Consider the following 19,881-nt stretch of genomic DNA (forward strand, 5'->3'; position numbering starts at 1 on the left):
TCTGCACTGCTGCCTCTATATAAGAAGCAGCAGTGTGGAAGGTAGATGGAAGCCAGTACATGTAGAGAGTTGGCCCCCTCCTGTGTGTAACCATGTAACCACTGAAATTTTTAGCAGTTACGTGCTTATTTGAATAAATGCATTTTAACATCACTAATGCTTATACAGAGTTAAGGCACCCAGAGAACTTTAAATGTGTTCTGTAGTGACACTAGCCTCCTTGTTCTTATCTTACATAGGGTATGAACAGTCTCATAATTTTTATACCCTTAAGATACTAATATATGCTACCAACTGTATCTCCATTTTAACACAATATTTTGTCTGAGGGTTTTTGCTTTACAGTCATAAAAGATAAATAAAAATATATCTGAAGCCCAGTTAAAGAGAACTATTTTCCTGAATTACTTTAAGTGTTGATTGCCTGAAAAAGGTTTGGACAGGGTTACTGAGTAGAGGAATGCATGGACGGGAAATAGAAATCACTACGTAGAGACACTCTTTCAGAAATGAAGGCAGCAAAATGTATGTGCTACACTACATTCAAACTACACAAATGCGGCATACATCCATATCATTATGTACTGTTACTATACATGAAGAGTAGTGTCACATTGCAGCAATATTTATCAAAACATTTAAAATATTTTACCTTAATTTTTAATAAAATATCTGTAATTTATTTTTAAAGTGCATTAATAAACAGCACATGTATTGTCCTGTTATTAATATCTTTCTATGCACTTAGTCTGAGACAGTGACTGGTCCAACAAGACTGTCATTGATAAGCCCACCTCGTGATGGACGTATGGGTAAGATTTTGTGTATTATATATCTATAATGCTTAGTTTTAAGCATATGTGAAAAGTGAAATACATACTTGAGTGATCTGTTGAATATGGATGTATTGCTGAATTAAGTCATCAGAGTTGTCAGGAAGGTATTGAGGAGAGATCAGTAATGTATAAGGAGGAAATAGTTAAAAAGCAAGGGTGAAGTAATCTTTTCAGTACTTACTTTTTCTAGACAAAAGCTTCAGAGGGGTAGCTGAGGCTGTGTCTAGACTGCAGGGTTTTTTCGAAAAAAGTAGCCTTTTTTCGAAAAAACTTCACCTGCATCTAGACTACAGCCACGTTCTTTTGAAAATAAATCGAAAGAATGAGGCTTTTCTTTCTATGGTGGTACTCATTTCACGAGGAATAATGCCTTTTTTCAAAAGTGCTCTTTTGAAAAAAGGTGCTATGTAATGCAAACTGTGCTTTTTTTAAAAAGAGAATCCAGACTGCCTGGGTACTCTCTTTTGAAAAAGCAGCTTGCTTTTTCAAAAGTACTGATTGTAGTCTAGATGCTCTTTTTCGAAAGAAGCTTTTTTGAAAGTATCTTTCGAAAAAGCCTCTTTTGAAAGAGGCTTGCAGTCTAGACGTAGCCTGAGTTAGTCTGTAACTGGAAAAACTTAAAAAACAACCAATTGTCTAGTAGCAGCTTAAAGACTAACAAAACATGTAGATGGTATCATAGGCTTTTGTTGTAAAAGCCCATCTGAAGAAGTAGGTTTTGCCCATTAAAGCTCATGATATCATCTACATGTTTTGTTAGTCTTTAAGGTGCTACTAGACTATTTGTTGTTTTTTTACATTTTTTCTAGCCAGTGAGCGGATCTCCTTAATGTTTGCTGAACACCCATTGTTAACTGTTGCAGAATTAGACTAATGTCATGCTCAAAAACAGAAGTGATTTACTTGTAGGCTACGTCTAGACTGGCATGATTTTCTGCAAATGCTTTTAACGGAAAAGTTTTCCGTTAAAAGCATTTGCAGAAAAGAGCGTCTAGATTGGCACAGACGCTTTTCCGCAAAAGCACTTTTTGCGGAAAAGCGTCCGTGCCAATCTAGACACGCTTTTGCAACATCCTGCCTTGGATCCTGGCACACAGGTTCCTGATAAGGGGAAACCAAAAAAGGGAAAAAGTCTCCAAAGAAATGTGCCTCTTCATTACATCACAAGGCACAGTCACCTAAGTGATGCACAACAAAAAAATCGTTACCGAGGGCTGACAAAGCACCTTGCCTCAGCACTTACGATGCTCCAGGAGTTTCCAGTACTGATCGTGATCTCTCCAGGAACAGTTCCCATAGAGCCCACACTGAGGCTACATGCCCTTCTGTGCCTGCCTCTCATGCCTTGGCACTTATTACAGCACCGAGTAACCAGACAACTGAATCCTCAGCACCGAGGATTACTGGGACGGCACTGCAGCCCATCAACATTGTTCCAGCACATAATGGTGCTGCAGCTACCTTGGCACCACAACCTCTATTGGTGCCGACTGCAAGTGCACCACCTCCAGTATCACTGACAGTACCGATGGCTATGGCACTGTACACTCCAGCATCCAGATACTGACCTTATGGTGTTGTGTACTTTTAATTCTTCATTTCTTGGTACGGACATGTCATTCCATCAACAACACCGAAACATCTCTCATCACTTTGGCAAGAAAGTCTACACCTTATCCACATTGCAGTTCAGAGTTGCCAATGATCCAGCAATGATGACCATGAAGGTGATTTATCATTCTCACCCCAGTTATCGCCTGGCACCGAAATGTCCGCACCATTGACTCATCCCAGTTTTAGGTACCCCATTGCCTCCAGCATACCCCCCTGGGGCCCACTCCCATGGATGCCACTGCCCAGGCCTTATGCTGCACAATGACAGTATTGGAGCCCATGGACTTATGACTACAAAAAGAGACATTTAAAAGAGAAACATACACAGCCCACATCCTCTCCTCTGCCACAATACTCATCACCACAGAAGAGGCAGCAGGAAACCACAGATCCACAATCTTGCAAGTTGGGCCCCAAGACATTCCCAGAGACAAACTCATCCTCCTCACCCAATGAGACAGTCATGCCACCTCGAACCACAGCTGATGACTTTACACCTTTCCAGGGTTGCAGTGGAACTAAATATTGTCATGGAGAAAGTGGAGAAGACACAGACCTCACCAATATCCTCCAAGCTACACCATTGTCCAAGATTGCTCTGCCTATGAATCCTATTATGGAGCCTGCCAAAACCGTGTGGCAAATGCCCACAACTATCCCCCTGACCTGTAAGAGAGCAGATAGGAAATATTACATCTCCCCAATGGGATCAGAATTCCTCTTCACCCATCCATCCCCAGACTTTCTTGTGGTGGATGCTGCCCATCAAAGGAACAAGCAGCATCAGCTTCATTCCGCCCCTGCTGACAAAGACAGCAAAAGACTGGATTTGTTTGGCAGGAAAGTCTACACCTTATCCACATTGCAGTTCAGAGTTGCCAATTACGCACCACTCCTCAGTAAATATGATTTTAACATCTACTCAAAATTCAACAATTTTATTGAGGATATACCCGAGGCCATGAAACAACAATTCAGGGTGGTCATTGTGGAAGGACACACAATTTCAAGAACAGCTCTGCAGGCTGCTCTCAATGCTGCAGATACTGCCACCAGATCAATAGTGACTGCAGTCATTATGAGACGGGCCTCTTGGTTTAACTCTTCTGAAATCCAGACAACTGTGGTGGATCTACCATTTGAGGCCAAGAAGCTCTTTTCAACCAAGACTAATTAGATCCTTTATTCCATGAAGGATTCCCAGCTAACACTCTGGTCTCTCAGCACCTATACACCTGCAATCAGGAGGCGGCAGTATCGATACCAACTGTACCCGAGACCAAGGTATTCACCCTAGACCTACCAGCGCCAGAGACAGGAACAACAACTGCAACAACAATGCAGTTGTGGCAGGCAACAGCGTAGTTGCAACCAGAGCTGCACTACCAATCAGCCAAATAACCAAATTTGAGCAATTGGTCGAGAGACTGAAAATGATTCTATCCACTTCAGAAATCCCAATTAACAATAAACCATTTACCCATCACCTTCGGTCCTTCTATGCCAATTGGCAAAATATAATATCTGACAGATGGATACTATAAACATCCTATCAGAATACACCATACCTTTTCTCTCCATTCTTCCTTCCCATCCTCCTATTCCATCCCTTTTTAGGGACCATTCTCACGAGGCCATCCTCCAACTGAGTACATAGAAGCAGTTTTACTCACATTATTTTCTGACACAAAAAAGGGCTGGAGGATGGCATCCAGTTTTGGACATGAGAACCCTCAACAAATTTGTAAAGAGGCAAAAATTCAAGACGGTAATGTTGACTACAATACCATTATCCCTTCTCTGGAGCCGGATGACTAATTTTCATCTCTCAACTTACAGGATGCCTATTTTCATGTTACTATTTCATCCTGCTCATAGACATTTCTCTGTTTTATCTTAGATACACAATACTACCAATATACGGTCCTACCCTTTGGACTTTCCACAGTGCCAACAGTTTTTTCCAAGATGTTGGCAGTGGTTATGGCCCACCTCAGGACATTATTATCTACCCTTATCTTGATGATTGCATCATCAAGGCAAGAACAGAGGACGATTCTCATTGCAGCACCTACCTCGTCTGAGAATGCTACCAATCATTGAGGCTATTAGTGAATGAGACAAAATCACTACTCATACCAACTCAGCCCATACAATTCGTTGGGGCGCAGCTCAAGTCGACCCTGCCATAGCCTCTCTACCGCTAGACAGGTTCTCAAAGATTCACAATTTAGTTCTAAAGTTGCACTTAATGCCATGTGTCCCCGCATATGATGGTCTTCAGCTACTTGGTCACATGGTTTCTTGCAACCCTATCATTCCAAATACCTGTCTCTTCATGAGATGTCTTCAGGGCTGGCTCAGGTCAATCTACAATCCAAATCTGTAAACCAAAACCCTGTCTATTCCTCCCACAGTAAAAAGTACAATACTATGGTGGACAAAACCAAATAATTTGTGCCTAGGCATCCATTTCCAAACTCCAGAACCTATGGTAGTCATCATGACAGATGCCTGCCTTAGGGTATGTCTACATTACAAAGTTAGTTCGAACTAACGGACGTTAGTTCAAACGAACTTTCATAGGCGCTACACTCGCGCTCCGTTAGTTCGAATTGAATTCGAACTAATGGAGCGCTTAGTTTGAACTAGGTAATCCTCATTCCACGAGGATTAAGCCTAGTTCGAACTAGCTAGTTCGAATTAAGGGGTGTGTAGCCCCTTAATTCGAACTAGTGGGAGGCTAGCCCTCCCCAGCTTTCCCTGGTGGCCACTCTGGCCAACACCAGGGAAACTCGTCTGCCCCCCTCCCGACCCCGGACCCCTTAAAGGGGCACGGGCTGGCTATGGTGCCTGTGCCAGGTGCAAGCCTGCCAGCACCCAGCCAGCAGACCCTGCACCTGGCACGGATCGAGCCACCCACCCGATGCCCCCCAGCCCTCCCCCTCTTCCCGGGATCAGGCTGGCAGCTCCCGGGAGCTTGCCTGGGACCGCAAGAGGCGGGCACCTACCTGGGCTAGTGCGGACATCGTGGACCTCGTCCACAATCTCCGCACTAGGCACAGGAAAGTGGCCGGCTTGGGCAGGATAGCTGCCAGCCTGGCCACCCAGGAGCAGGTGTGCAAGAGAATCAAGGGGGTCCACTGAGACCCCCGACCCTGAGCCCTGAGCTTACAATGGCCGTCCTGGGTCAGACCAAAGGTCCATCTAGCCCAGTAGCCTGTCTTCCAACAGCGGCCAACCCTAGGGACCCTGGAGGGGATGGACTGAAGAGAGTGACCAAGCCATTTGTCTCATGCCATCCCTCTCCAGCCTTCCACAAACCTTGGGCAGGGACACCACTCCTACCCCCTGGCTAATACCACTCCATGGACCCAACCTCCATGACTTGATCTCACTTCCCTTTAAACTCTGTTCCAGTTCTAGCCTTCACAGCCTCCTGCAGCAAGGAGTTCCACAGGTTGACTCTTTGCTTTGTGAAGAACAACTTTCTCTTACTAGTTTGAAGCCTGCTACCCATTCCTTTCCTTTGGTGTCCTCTAGTCCTTCTTTATGGGAACTAATGAAGAACTTTTCTGTATGCACCGTCTCCACCCAACTCCTGCTTTTAGAGACCTTTATCCTGTCCCCCCTCCATCTCCTCTTTTCTAAGCTGAAAAGTCCCAGTCTCTTTAGCCTCTCTTTATATGGGACCTGTTCCCAACCCCTGATCATTTTAGTTGCCCTCCCCTCTCCCAGCCTCTCTCTTCCCCTCTCCCACCTCCTTTTCCCAGTCTCCCCCAGTTTTGTTCAATAAAGACAGATTCCATTTTGGAAGACACGTTATCTTTATTTTGTACATCAATAAGAAGGGGGGCTAGGGAAGGGTAAGTGGAAGGAGGTGAGGAAGGAATGGGGCACGAGCCACTGATGGGGAGGACTGGGCTGGCTCTGCGGGTTTCTGGGGGTGGAAGCTCTCCTGCAGCCCCCCAATTACCCCCTCTCCTCAGATGGCAGCCTGCGGCAAGTGCAGCCGGGCTGATGGCCGAGTGCTGTGATGTGCCCAGTGTGGGCACTCAGGGCACTCCAAGCCAGGACTGCTTTGCAAGCGGGGCACCCCTGAGAACTGTTTGTCCGGGGTGGGGGTCGGGACCCTTTAAGCACAGCCCTCGGCTAGCCTGAGACAGCATCTCCACGCTCTAAGTCCTCCTCTGATGCCCTGCCGGCACTGCTTCCGGCCATCCTTAACCCCGCTTCAGGGTCCACTTAATGTGGATGCGCTAGTTCGAATTAGCAAAACGCTAATTCGAACTAGTTTTTAATTCTAGATGCGTTAGTTCGAATTAGCTTAGTTCGAATTAACTAATTCGAACTAAGTTAGTTCGAATTAGTGCTGTAGTGTAGACATACCCTTACTGGGTAGGGGACACATATGAAAGACTCCAGTGCCCAGAGACTGTAGACCCAAACAGAATGTGCCCTATGCATCAACATCCTTGAACTTAGAGCTGTTCAACTCGCCTGCCAACATTTTCTACCTTAAATAGCCAGAAAACATCAGAATATATACCAACAACATTGCCTGCATGTTTTATGTAAACAGACAAAGTAGAGCCTGGTCCCATGCCTTAAGTACAGAGGCTATTGCCCTGCATAACTGGTGCCTCACCCATGCTGTCTCCATAAGCACATGTCACCTTCCTGATTCCCTAAACACTGCTGATGCACTAAACAGAACTCTATCTCAGGCCCACAAGTGGCAGATCATTCACAGAGTCCTCACCACAATTTTCAAACAGTGGGGATACCCCTGGATAGATATTTTTGCCACAAAGGCAAACAAAAGTGCCCCCTGTATTGCTCTAGACCAGTGTTTCTTAAACTTTTTAAGACTGAGGAACACCGAACAATGATTTTAAAAAAAAAATTTTTGAGGAATACCAGGAAAAAAAGGTTGGCATGGGAGGGGAACGGTCGGGGCAAGTTACTGAGCAGAAAAAACAAAACAAGAATGGTCGCCGGCACCTTAAAGGGCAGCCATTTTTTGAATTCTGACTCCTAGACAGTTTAAGAAACACTGCTCTAGACCCAGCATGGGCAGTCTCCCTCAGAGATGCTCTCATTCTCAAGTGGAATCATCACCTACTATATGCCTTCTCTCCAATTCCACTTCTCAACAGAACAATTCTCAAAATAAGGAGGGACAAGGTGAAGATAATCCTCATAGCCCCTTGTTGGACCCGACAACCGTGATTTCCTTTCCTGAACAAAATGACTCTGTGTCCCCCAATCATGCTTCCATGTAACCCAAGGATACTTTTCCAACCAGGGATCCAGGCTCCACAGCCACAGTTTTTAATCCTGCACCTGAAAGCCTGGTACCTAGATGATTCCCAGGGATAGACCAACAGTGCTCAATTCAGATACAAAACATCCTTTTGCACAGTAGAGCTCCCTCAACTCGAAAAACATACATGCATAAATTGTCTCACTTCATTCATTGGGATACTCCCTGCAACATAAGTGCAGAGACAGCCCCATTCATTACCAGTCATCCTGGATTACTTAGTGCACCTCAAACAGTCGCATCTCTCTATGAGCTCAATCAAGATACATTTGGCAGCTATCGCAACTTTCCATACGAGGACTGATGATATTACAGTCTTCGCACATCCAATAATGGAACTATTTCTGAAAGACCTACAAGCATTATATCTAGATGTAACCATTTCACATAAGCCATGGGACTTACATTCAGTGCTAAACACCCTCACACAACCACCATTTGAACCCATGGCTACATGCTCACTTTTCCACCTGTCCCTGAAAACAGCATTCCTAGTAGCAATAACATCTGCACATCGGGTAGGGGAAATGGACACCTGATTTGTCCCATACACCCATACACCATTTTCTTCAAAGATAAGGTGTCCCTGCACACCCAACCCAGCTTCCTTCCCAAAGTCCGCTCGTCTTTTCACATTAACCAGATGATTCATTTACCAGTATTCTTCCCCAAGCCCCATGCTAATATCTTCAAAGCACAAATGCATACCCTTGATATACACAGAGCATTTTCCTTTTATTTACATAGAACAAGACCTTTCAGACTGTCTAGTATAGACCAGGTCACAGTTAAAATTCTGTACATACTTAAGTGCTTCAAAGGATGAAAGCTAGATAGTTCAGCATCTTGCCAGACTGAGTCCTTAGGTTATGTGCAGTACACGTACTTTTGTAATTGTAATACACATATTTTTATTTCTACTTATTAGTAACCAATAATGATTTTATTGCCTATTTAACATCTTATTTAAATGTTCAGATGCTCCCAAGCTTTTCCTTTCAAGATGGCTACATCATATGTCTAGACCTTTCGATAGCCATTTTATCATGATGTGTAAATATAAATAAATCCATGAAATATATTATTAAATAATAAAAGTGAGCATAAATGTAAATCAGATCCAGTACTAGGTATAAGAACACTAAACAATTGCTTAGGGCCCTGAGCAGCTCAAGAGGGCCCCTATTTATTTTTAATATGAGTTAGAGGGGGAAAAATATTCCTGCTTAAAGCCCCCAATGGTTGAGCATTGCCTCTGATATAAGTAAAATTAAATTCTTAGCATGTCCCAGGATGTAGCCCAGAAAACAAAGGTTTGCAGTGGACAAAGTTGAGTGAAACAAAGCAAGCTGGTACAACAGGCATAGTACTTGCAAAGTTGAATATTAATATCCATGCTAATATTAATATTAGTATGGATACTAATACAGAGTAATTTCTTGGTAAATTAAGCAAAGCTTCTTAAGAAAGGATGAGTGAAAGAGAAACAATAATGGGAAAACTGAAACAGCTTGATAGATGGTATTTTAATATTTAATTAGAAAGAGCAGAAAAAAGAAACTAACAAGAGGTGAACAAAAATTTCCCATCAAAACCTCTTTATACCAAAAACATAGATTGACTAACAGATTTTACAAATTGATGTAGAATTTGTCAATTTCTGTTTAAAAATGTAAACTTTTTTAGTTGTTCATTGAAAAATTCCCACCCAAAAAAGTTTTTTAGTCAACTGAAATGAATTTTTGTTTTGATTTTTTTGGCATGATTAGAGACCTGAAAAATCAGTTATTCACACAGCTCTACACAATTTTAAGGCTGTGTTGTTCCCTCATATAGGATATGTCTACACTACAAAGTTAGTTTGAATTAACTTTCATAGGCGCTACACATGCAAACCGCTAGTTCGAACTTAATTCAAACTAGCGGAGCGCTTAATTCGAACTAGGTAAACCTCATTCTACGAGGACTAACACCTAGTTCAAATTAAGTAGTTCGAATTAAGGACTGTGTAGCCATTTAATTCGAACTAGTTGGAGGCTAGGCCTTCTCAGCTTGCCCTGGTGGTGACCACCCTGTGGAGCAGCACCCGGTTGATGGCCTTGACCACATAGCAAACCGCAACTCACTGGGGCTCCCAGGTGGCTGGGAGTGTTCGTTCCCTGGCACTGCCCTGCACCCCACTCCCAGAAGCAACCCCCACGGGCAGCGTGTAGTACGGCCGGGACAGACTGAACCCTCCAGTGCAGGGCACTTTCGCCTCCTCCCCCATCCGTTTTCCCCTCCTTGCAGTCCCCCTCCCCCAAGGCACAGTGGCCAGTGGGTGCCGTACCTGCATGAGCACTGCTCCGACAGTGGATCTCCTCACGCTAAACTGGTTCCCAACAGCTGTCCGGCATGGAGAGCTTCCACAGAGCGATTGCCACACGCTTCTGTAGGGGGATGGCGGGCCTCATGCAAGTGTCCCGTCACTGCAGAGCACGGGCGAGCCACTCACAGAGCTCCAGGAAGGTGTCCTTCTTCATCCTGAAGTTCTGGGTCCACTGTCTGTGTCCCCAGCGCTCCAGGACGATGCGGTCCCACCAGTTGCTGCTGGTGTCCAGACGCCAGATGCGGCAGGGCATGCTGGCGTCCGGGCACGGCTGCTGCTCCTCCACAACCTCCGGAGAGGCCAGGGGGAGAGGCAGGGGGCTGATGTTCACCAGGTGGTGCAAGGCAGCCTCCACCCATTGCTGGCAGGCTTGCAGCAGCAAGTCCAAAAACTGGAGCAGCATGCCCAGGGTGAGCTCTGGCTCCGTGTTGCCAACTGCAACAGCATCCCCAATGGGAAGCACCGACACAGGCAGGCGGAGAGAAAAACACTTTGCTGTCCCTCTGCGAGGTAGGCAAGCAAGCGGAAAAGCTGAGAACCGGCTGTCCACGGGGGTTCCTTTAAGCACGAGCCTCAGATAGCCTCAGACAGCAGCCACGCAAAGCAACTACTGACCTCATGCCCTGCCGGAACCGGTTTCAGCTGCCCTTAAATGCGATCCAGCGTCCAATCAGTGTGGACGCTCTAGTTCGAATTAGCAAAACGTTAATTCGAATTAGTTTTTAAGTCTAGATGTGCTAATTCGAATTAGCTTAGTTTGAATAAACTAATTCGAATTAAGTTAGTTTGAATTAGTGCTGTAGTGTAGACATACCCTCACATATTAATGATGGTCATTTTTTGTAGCCACAAACTGCCTACTCTGTCCTTCTCTTTTTGTCATCAGGTCTCTCCACCATTGTTCATGCTGGCATAAACCTGTGGTGAATTTAGCCCAAAGTGTATAATCAAAGTCTTATTTTTGTCTCCTAAAACTATATCTTCAATAAAGGCTGTACTTAATTTTTAATATTGTTTTAAAACCTATTATTCATTATAGGTAGTATTTCTTATAAAGGTTGTCAATCATCGAGATTAACAGCAAGTCAGAATAGCATAGCAGGATCTCTAAGGTAACTGGATATAGCTCATGCTTTTATAAGATGTGACAGCTTTTGTAAAGTGAAGGAAAATAATTCTTGCCTCTCATCATAAATTTGTGTACCATAAAGGCCATATTGTGTATTTTGCATTTCCAAAGAAGAAAAGATATTGTGCACTACAGAAAGGATGTGGACACATTGGAGAGGGTTCAGCGGAGAGCAACCAAAATGATTAGGGGGCTGGAGCACATGACCCATGAGGAGAGGCTGAGGGATTTGGGCTTATTTACTCTACAGAAGGGAAGAGTGAGGGGGGAATTGATAGCAGCCTTCAACTTCCTGAACAGAGGTTCCAAAAAGTATGTAGAGAAGCTGTTCTCAGTAGTGACAGATGGCAGAACAAGGAGCAATGGTCTCAAGTTACAGTGGGGAAGTGGGGAAGGTCTAGGTTGGATATTAGGGAAAACTCTTTCACTAGGAGGGTGGTGAAGTACTGGAATGGGTTACCTAGGGAGGTGGTGGAATCTCCATCCCTAGAGGTTTTTAAGTCTCGGCTTGACAAAGCCTGGCTAGGTAGATTTAGTTGCGATTGGTCCTGCTTTGGGCAGGGGGCTAGACTCGATGACCTCCTGAAGTCTCTTCCAGCCCTATGTTTTTATAACTCAGAGTGTACGTCTAGACTACATTTTTCTTTTGAAAGAAAATATGCAAATTCAGTGGTAATTTGCTTATCTTCTTCCGAGCACTTTTTCGAAAGAGGTTTTTTTTTTGGAGAGAGTTTAGACATGGTTCTTTTTTTAAGGAAGAAGGTTCTTTCAAAAAAAGGGGTTTTTTTTTCGAAAGACCCGCACCTAAACTGCTTGCTTTTTCGAAAAAAACTCTTTTGAAAAAGCGATTGTGTTAGCTGACGGTCAGGGCAGTGTGTGTGTGTGTGTCTCCTAAGTCTTTAACTGCTAAGACACGAAGTCTCGTTGCAGCGGGCAGCCAGAAGGCTGAAAGGAGCCCCGAGAATTTAACGTCCATGTCTTTACTGCTAGGACCGGGGTCCCGTCGCAGAGGGTGGCCAGCAGACCAACAGATGCCCCAGTTTGTAGGAAGAGCTTATTACACCTAAGATTTTAGCTGCTAGAACACAGGGTTCCTTTGCAGAGGGCAGCCCAGGAAAGGCTGAAAGGTGCCCCAGTGGACCCTGTCACCTGGGAGTGACACAGATCCAAACGCCCAAGCTCTTCCTATAACTGTCCCTTTATGACCGGCTGAAGTTCTTTTAAATTGTGCTTGGTTCTATTACAGCAACTGAAGGAGTCAGGTCAAAGCTTAAACAGTTACAGGTTTATTAAAGGAACTTATAAATCATATGGTTACAATGGCTATTGCTCTATTTCTTAAATGCTAGCAAATATATATATAGATCTTAAAAAGTGGTTACAGGAAAAAGGTAAAGATAGAAAATAGAAATAATGGTACCAAATGACAGCTTAATCTTTAAAGAGCTCTAACACTATGTATATATATACTTAAAAAAAAGGACCACATCCAGGTACAATTTTTACCCCCTTCTGTGCCTCTCGACTCCAGCGTGTCAGGCCAGGGTCGGTCCCTCAATTCATCGGAAAGACGAATACGAGGTGGGCGTCCCCTCTGGAACCTCAGGAGGTCAAACACCAAACCCGACCAGCAGATAGGTGGTAGATTGACATACAAAGTCAGTGTGCTGCTGGACTCATCTTTATACCCCTGGGGGCCCGTATTCTCTTTCTTATCTTAAGAGGCCAAATTTTACTGGTCCGTTTTGTGGCGCCAGTTCTTAAAAGCAAGTTTCAAAATAATTTACACTTGTAAGAAAGGAAGATAGCTAAATTAGGACTGACGGATATTCTTTGCTGGGCGGGAGATTCCTCCCCCCACGGACGGCTGTGTGTTCGTATCAATATGGGTTAAGTCCAGGGCACGATGTACAGCCTCTTGGTCAACAATTATTTTGACCACCCTCCTATCTCTGCTTACAGTTGGTCATGGTCACTGAGCCAGCATATCTAAACCTCTTGCTCCAAGGTTTTCAAAGAATATGCTGTTTTCCTGCTCTTATGTGCCCTGCATGGTTTCAAGCAGACAAAGATGGATGTTAAATGGGGGTTCGTGTCTGGCTACAGATTGGAAGAAGATATGCAAATTACCATGGAATTTGCATATCTTCTTTCAAAAGAAAAACGTAGTCTAGTCGTACTCAGAGAGAAAAGAGTTACCTACATCGAATCACTGAACCATTTTCTGATGCACCTACATCTCACTTAGAAGTTTCTTTCAAAGTATTGACAATCTTCACTTTTTAACTTACATGAATTATGGAAATCACAGGACAATGGTTCCAGACAATGTAAATGCATGACATCAACAATTATGAATTATAAGAAAAGAAAAATGGCCATACTAAGTCAGAGGAATGGTCCATCTAGTCCAACATCTTCTCTTCTGATAGTGGCTGGTGCCATGTACTGCAGAGGGAATGAACAAAACAGGGTATCAGATATAAAATGATTTGGAACAGGTCTCAAGTTATTTGTTACCTGTCATCTAGTCTAGCTTCTGGCAGTCAGATGCTTGGAGGACACTCAGAGCATGAGGTTGCATCACTGCATATCTTGGCTAATAGCCATTGATGGACCTGCCCTCCATGAATTTGTCTATTTTTTAACCCAGTTATACTTTTGGAGGTCCATTGGGTGAGGAAACAAATCCTTACATTTATTTTAAACCTGCTGTCTATTAATTTCACAATATTATAAATTGTCAGATTGATATTAAATACATAATTGAAATATTAAAATGTCCTTTTTCCTGTTTCATCACTTTCTTTCTTGCCTCTTTTCAGTTGTTTGAAAAATGCTATCTAATAATCTAATATGATAAATAATACATGTGTAGTATGTCGTAACTGATACTATATTTCTCCTTTAAAATATTAACTTTGATAATTTCTTTAACAATTGAAATACAAAAAGGTCAACACCATTAAGAATGCCACATACCGGATATTCGTTCACTTCATCATCTGGATCACAAAGTAGTAGAACAGGCACATGGGATACTTCTGGTTTCAGAACTCCTCAGTTGTATGCATGTACAACACCTTCCTCACAGTCATCTGTAACCAGACAGCCAATCACCATCTCCAGTCTTCTACAGAGGCAACATGTAGGCAAGTAAATTTTTTGAATTATCAAAATTAAATTATTTGCCTTGAAAAGTCTTCACGGTACAATATAAATTATTGATTATGCAATACACAGGATATAATTTTGGAAAATGTAAGGTATACTATCAACATAGTTCAATCCTTGTGGAGGCCATTTAGTGATTTGGGGGCAAAAGTTTGTCAGGGATGGTACTTGGTCCTGCTGAGAAGGCAGGGGACTGGACTCAATGACCTTTCAAGGTCCCTTCCAGTTCTAGGAGATAGGCAATCTCCATTAATATAATATTGTGAAACTTTCCATACAATAGTTACAGTAATTAAAATATATCTTTTATTTTAATTTGTACGATACTATTATAATAAAAATATAGAAAAGCTTAAATCTAGTAATCTAAGAATCTTACTCTTAAGAGCTGAATTTCTGATGTAAAGCAAATAATTTAAATGTAGCATAGTAGGGTTATCCTCGATTTACACCTGAGATCAGAGTCTTGCCCTACCATCTTTTAAAGCAGTGGTTCCCAACCTGTGGCCTGCATACCTCTGGTGGTCCACAGCGGTATTTTAGGAGGTCCGTGGAAAGTTAAAAATAAGGATTGGGCCCACCTTTCTTTTCTTTTTCTTTTCCTTTTCTCTTTTTTATTTTCTCCTCCAGGGAGGGAGGTCTATGAAATTTTAATAGATTGTAAAGGGGTCCGTATGCAAAAAAAGGTTGGGAATCATTGTTTAAAAATTGGAATCCTAACTCCAAGTATGAGGCGCAGTCCTATTCACATACATAAAGACACTGTTTACTGTAAAATCATATTATATTTGCATTCATAGAAATAGCTTGGCCAAAATCCATACCATGTGTTCCTTTATGTTTGTTTTTATGTTAATATGTATGATAATTTTTCATTTTTGGTTTTTATTTTTAATTTTTCTTAACAAAATAGATTTCCAAGAGCACATAAACAATTGATAGAGTGATTCTTTGGCTTTATGTAAAAATATTTATATCTGTATTTTTAAATCTTCCTTCTTATAGGGTCTACTAATCTTGGAGGACATTCAGTAGAAAGATAAGCAATCTGAATTAAATAAGCATCTGGAGAAACTCTCCACTAGCTTGTATACATCAGAGTACGTGTAATTTCTATAAAATGTAATACTGGAATAAAATAATGAACTGGTCACCTTGGTGAAAGCACTTTTAAAATAAAATTGCTAATTAACATTCACAGTTCTTTTAAATGGAAAAAATTACTGTTCTTAAAATCTTTGACCAAAATTTATTGCATACATTTTCAAGTTTTTGTAACCAGGCATCAAGACTAAATATGACATCAGATTCAATAAGCACTTTTTTCAAATACTCATCTGTTGGTGAGAGCTCAAATTTGCTGACTCTCCAAACTAGCAATGTATATGAGTAGCTACAAAGTGCATATTTGTTTAAATGGTTGTGCACATGTACACTGTTGTGTGTATGCTCAGTATTAGAGATGGGACCAGATCAAAACTCCAGATCCTAACATCTTTGTCTTTGTTAGTATTTGTATCTAGGACACCAGATCATGATTCCTGTTCCACTGTGGACTTACACTAGAGAAATGCACACGTTTCTGGGATTTTAAATTCTGGCAGGACTGCTGGGACATGATGAAGTAGCAATCCAACACTCCACAAAATCCACCATTAGATTTGGTTGGCACTTCCCACTTCCCAGACATCAAGAGGAGCAAGACCATCTGGGATTCCCACAGAAAGATTGGAGGTTTGCCTGCTTCCCTGATAGAACACAGTAATGAATGGTGGCTTTGGAGACCAGCACAATGCCTGGGTGATAGAGGTCTTGTGATAAGTGCTGTTCTTTTGAGATTTCAACCATTTGGTTCAGATGCTCGGTCTGAATTTGGATCCAAACTGCTATCCTGGTTTGAATAAAAATCTCAATTCTAACTTTGAAAGCATCTGATTCCAGGCACATCTGAGTCAGCCCATTTCTATTCAATACACATTTTTCAAATGCTCATATCTGATAAAATTTTTAAAAAAATCTTCAAACCAAGCAAAGTCTTCATAGAGTCCATAAGTTTCCAGCTACTCATTTGAGATTTTTTTTGCAGACATGTAAAGAAATACATGGTTAATATTTCTATATATTTTTTACAGTAGGAAACTTTGTTCCCATTTTCCTCTAAATCAAACAGCAGAAAAGATTATCAAATAATTTACCTTCAGGCAGAATTTTAACACCAACATAAATGATTCAGAAAGACATTAACATAAAACAAAGGATTGCAATGAAAAATAATTTAAATACTTTCACTCTGCTTACACTAGCTCTTACAAGTGAAGTTATAAAAATGGCAATGTAAGCTTCCATACTTAATCATGTATCAATGATTTCCATATCAGAGTAGTTCAAATTATAAGTAAAAGATGTTTTTCTGAACTGCCATTTCTTCTCACTTCAAACTCATCCTGGAATCTGAAAGTCAAGCTGTGCTCTTTCTGGCTTCTGAAAGCCAAATGCTGCCCTTTGCTGTAATGGCTGAACTTTATTACTATACTTTCTGTGGAATTGGACAAGTGTAACTAAAGGCAGAATGGAACTTGGTGATATCGCACAGTTGGCTCTTCCAATAGAATTTACTTGGCAGTGTTTTTGGTGTTGAACACACAGGGAAAGAATCCTGTTCACTCTTGAAGCTGTTGATTCTGCAGAGCTGACAGTAATTAAAAGTAGGTGTGACTCTGAATACATGAAACAGATCGTGTGAGTGGGAAGGTACCATATTTACATAATACAATCATATTTCATTATAAAAGTAAACTAAACTGTGCCTCAAGTTGTCCTCACCATCTATGCCTTCTTTTGGATGGAAATACTAGAACCTTATTCATTTCCTTTAGTGAATCCTTCTTCAGAGGAGTTCTTAAGCCCCCACTTAGACCTGCTTGGTGAAAAGCAGCATGTAGTGAGGAAGGCCTGTGATCCTCCTCTTCCCTTCAGGCAGCAGCAAACCTTTGGTGTTGAGTTCCTTTTCCCAACACATACACAGACTGCAGGAGGCAGCCTGAGATCCTCTATTCCCTTGCTCCTTTCCCCAGGCAGCACTTGGAACACTCACCCACACAGTTTGAATTTATCTCTTGATGTGAGTAATACTTCTGAAGAGTAATTAGCTTAATGAACTGTACTATATTGCACCAAGTGGCAAGCCTAGAATATTTTCAAAGTGCTTTAAGAGGGGAAAATATGCCTGGGGCCTCTTACTAGGGGAGTTTCTATCTGAGGGTTTTATACTGCTGCCAACTATTGATATATCTGGGTGCCTTCCACATAATATCAACAGCAATAACTAAGTCCCTGTTGGACTTTATGGAGTCCCTGGCACATGTCTTTCCAAAGTCAGAATATTGGTTAAAGTAAAGTTTGGGGATTGTTTTTATTGAGGTTGATAAGGTTTTGGGAATAGAAAGGGGTGCTCGTATTACTTATGGATCTACTGCAAATTGCTCAAAAATGTAAGTTGGTCAAAAGCTATTAACTATTTCACTTGATGGTTGCAATCCAATCCTGAAACCTATAGCAGTAGTAATAAGTTTAGAGGGAGAGGAAAGGGAAATACAGTTTGATTCAAAATTAATAAACGGCTTTGGAACAGAGGCTGCAAATTTTGGAAAATATTAATAAGTGCCTGTGTATTGATGAGATTGATGAGAATTTCAACTGTGCAAATAAATTATTTTAGAGTTTATAACTAGGTCATTTGAAATTCAAAACAACAGTAGTGGCATAGTGGATCTAATTTACAATATAGAGCAATTTCTTGCAAAAATATTTTTTTAATGAAAATTGTGTATCTTAAATTTGATACGTTCTATGTTGCCATTTTTGTTTCTGTTTTTTTAGTATTGTACAACACAAAAATAATTAAAATATTTAAAAGAGCATTTCTTAAAAAAGAGAAAAAAAAGAAAGTGTTCTCTGTAATACAAAGACAAACATGGCTACCCCTCTGAGACTCTGTAATACACTGTACACAGTAGTCCAAACATTGTGCTTATATTTAAGCATCTCCTATGGGAATCAATGGACATTTCCATTCATGTAAATGAATGCAGAATTTAGCCACATTACATTTAGTCATAAGCGGTTTTCCAATGAGCCACAAGTTCCCGAATACAAACATAAATAATATAATTGCTGAACCATTCGTAACTATTGCTTCACAAGCATTAGCACAAAAAAGTTGTTGCTTTGGAGACTTCACTCTGCTTTATCTAAAATGAAATATGTAATTGAGCAATGGTACACCAGAGGGTGCTAAATCACCTTTAAACAAAATAATTTGTCATCAGGTTTTGTAGGCCATATACTAGTATAAAAGCGATGAGGTGTTCTGGTCCTCATAGTTCAGGGAATGTTTCAAAAAGCTAGAGATTATACAAAGAAAGGCAACAAATATGATATAAGGCTTTAAAGATAAAACCTACAGAAAAGATAATCTGAGAGCATTATCTATAGTTTACAAATACCTTACGGCTGGGGTTCTCAAACTTTGTGATACCGTGACCCCCCTCTAAGTTGCTCACAACCCCCTCTAAATTGCTGCAACCCCCCCTCTATGTTGCCCCAGGAGATCCGGACCCACAGTTTGAGAAATGCAGATTTACGGGTAACAATAGTAATGGAAGCAGAAAATTAGTGACACTAATAGGGCAAGGAGCAGTGACTTGAAGCAGAGAAATATTTAGGCTAGATAGAGGAACATTCAACAGAATAATCTGGCAATGGAGTTGACTCCCAGGGGATAATATCAAGGCACCACTGTGGAAATTCAAGAATACATGAGATTAGATGTTGGTGGGAATAATGTAGTGCAGAGTCTTGAAAATTGTAGGGGTCAGACTGAATGACCTAGGAGTTCTTTTCTGGCCTTTCTAGCTACAGTTCTATGATTTCCAACTCTTTATTCCTCACTTAAATACAAATTATACAAAAGGGCTAAATTGTGTCTTTGGGGTTTCAGTTGCAATTGTGTGTATGTGAAAATGTACTCTGCCAGCTATAGGCCCCTCCTGTGACTGTTGGGAGCATAAGGTGACACCACTGCTTCTTTTAAAAAGGAGTGTGATGTGCACTCTTTCCAGTGCTGGCTTTCCTTTGCTGCAAAATAGAGGATGGGGTATCTAAGGAAGGAACCCATCCTCATCCCAACACTTTTTGAATGTGTGTTTATTTTGAGATGAGTAAATCTTAAAAGCATAATATAGCCAGTAACACTTAATAATCAAATATTTAACCAGGAACAAATTTACTCAACCAATAAATCAGCTGTGATAAAAACTCTTTATTACACCACCATTATATAGTACTGATCTTGATATCAATATCCCCTGTGTCTTGCATTCACAATTTTAGCAGCTCTCTGCAGAAGTTCTGAAAAGAAAGAACTTGACTCTCA

At 41.6% G+C, this 19,881-nt stretch overlaps 1 protein-coding gene across 1 annotated transcript in view; it reads left to right on the forward strand.

Moving 5' to 3' along the window:
* The window catches only part of RNF212 (ring finger protein 212), a 54,134-nt gene extending 38,527 nt beyond the window's left edge, over window positions 1-15,607 (forward strand). The window contains exons 9-12 of the mRNA XM_025185865.2: window positions 749-812; window positions 11,184-11,256; window positions 14,229-14,425; window positions 15,453-15,607. Of these exons, the coding sequence (XP_025041650.1) occupies window positions 749-812; window positions 11,184-11,256; window positions 14,229-14,425; window positions 15,453-15,490 (372 nt within the window). The 3' untranslated portion in view covers window positions 15,491-15,607. The remainder of the gene's footprint in view (window positions 1-748; window positions 813-11,183; window positions 11,257-14,228; window positions 14,426-15,452) is intronic.
* Window positions 15,608-19,881: the final 4,274 nt, after the last annotated feature.

This window comes from Pelodiscus sinensis, chromosome 5 (genome assembly GCF_049634645.1).
Source record: "Pelodiscus sinensis isolate JC-2024 chromosome 5, ASM4963464v1, whole genome shotgun sequence".
Classification (NCBI taxonomy): domain Eukaryota; kingdom Metazoa; phylum Chordata; order Testudines; family Trionychidae; genus Pelodiscus; species Pelodiscus sinensis.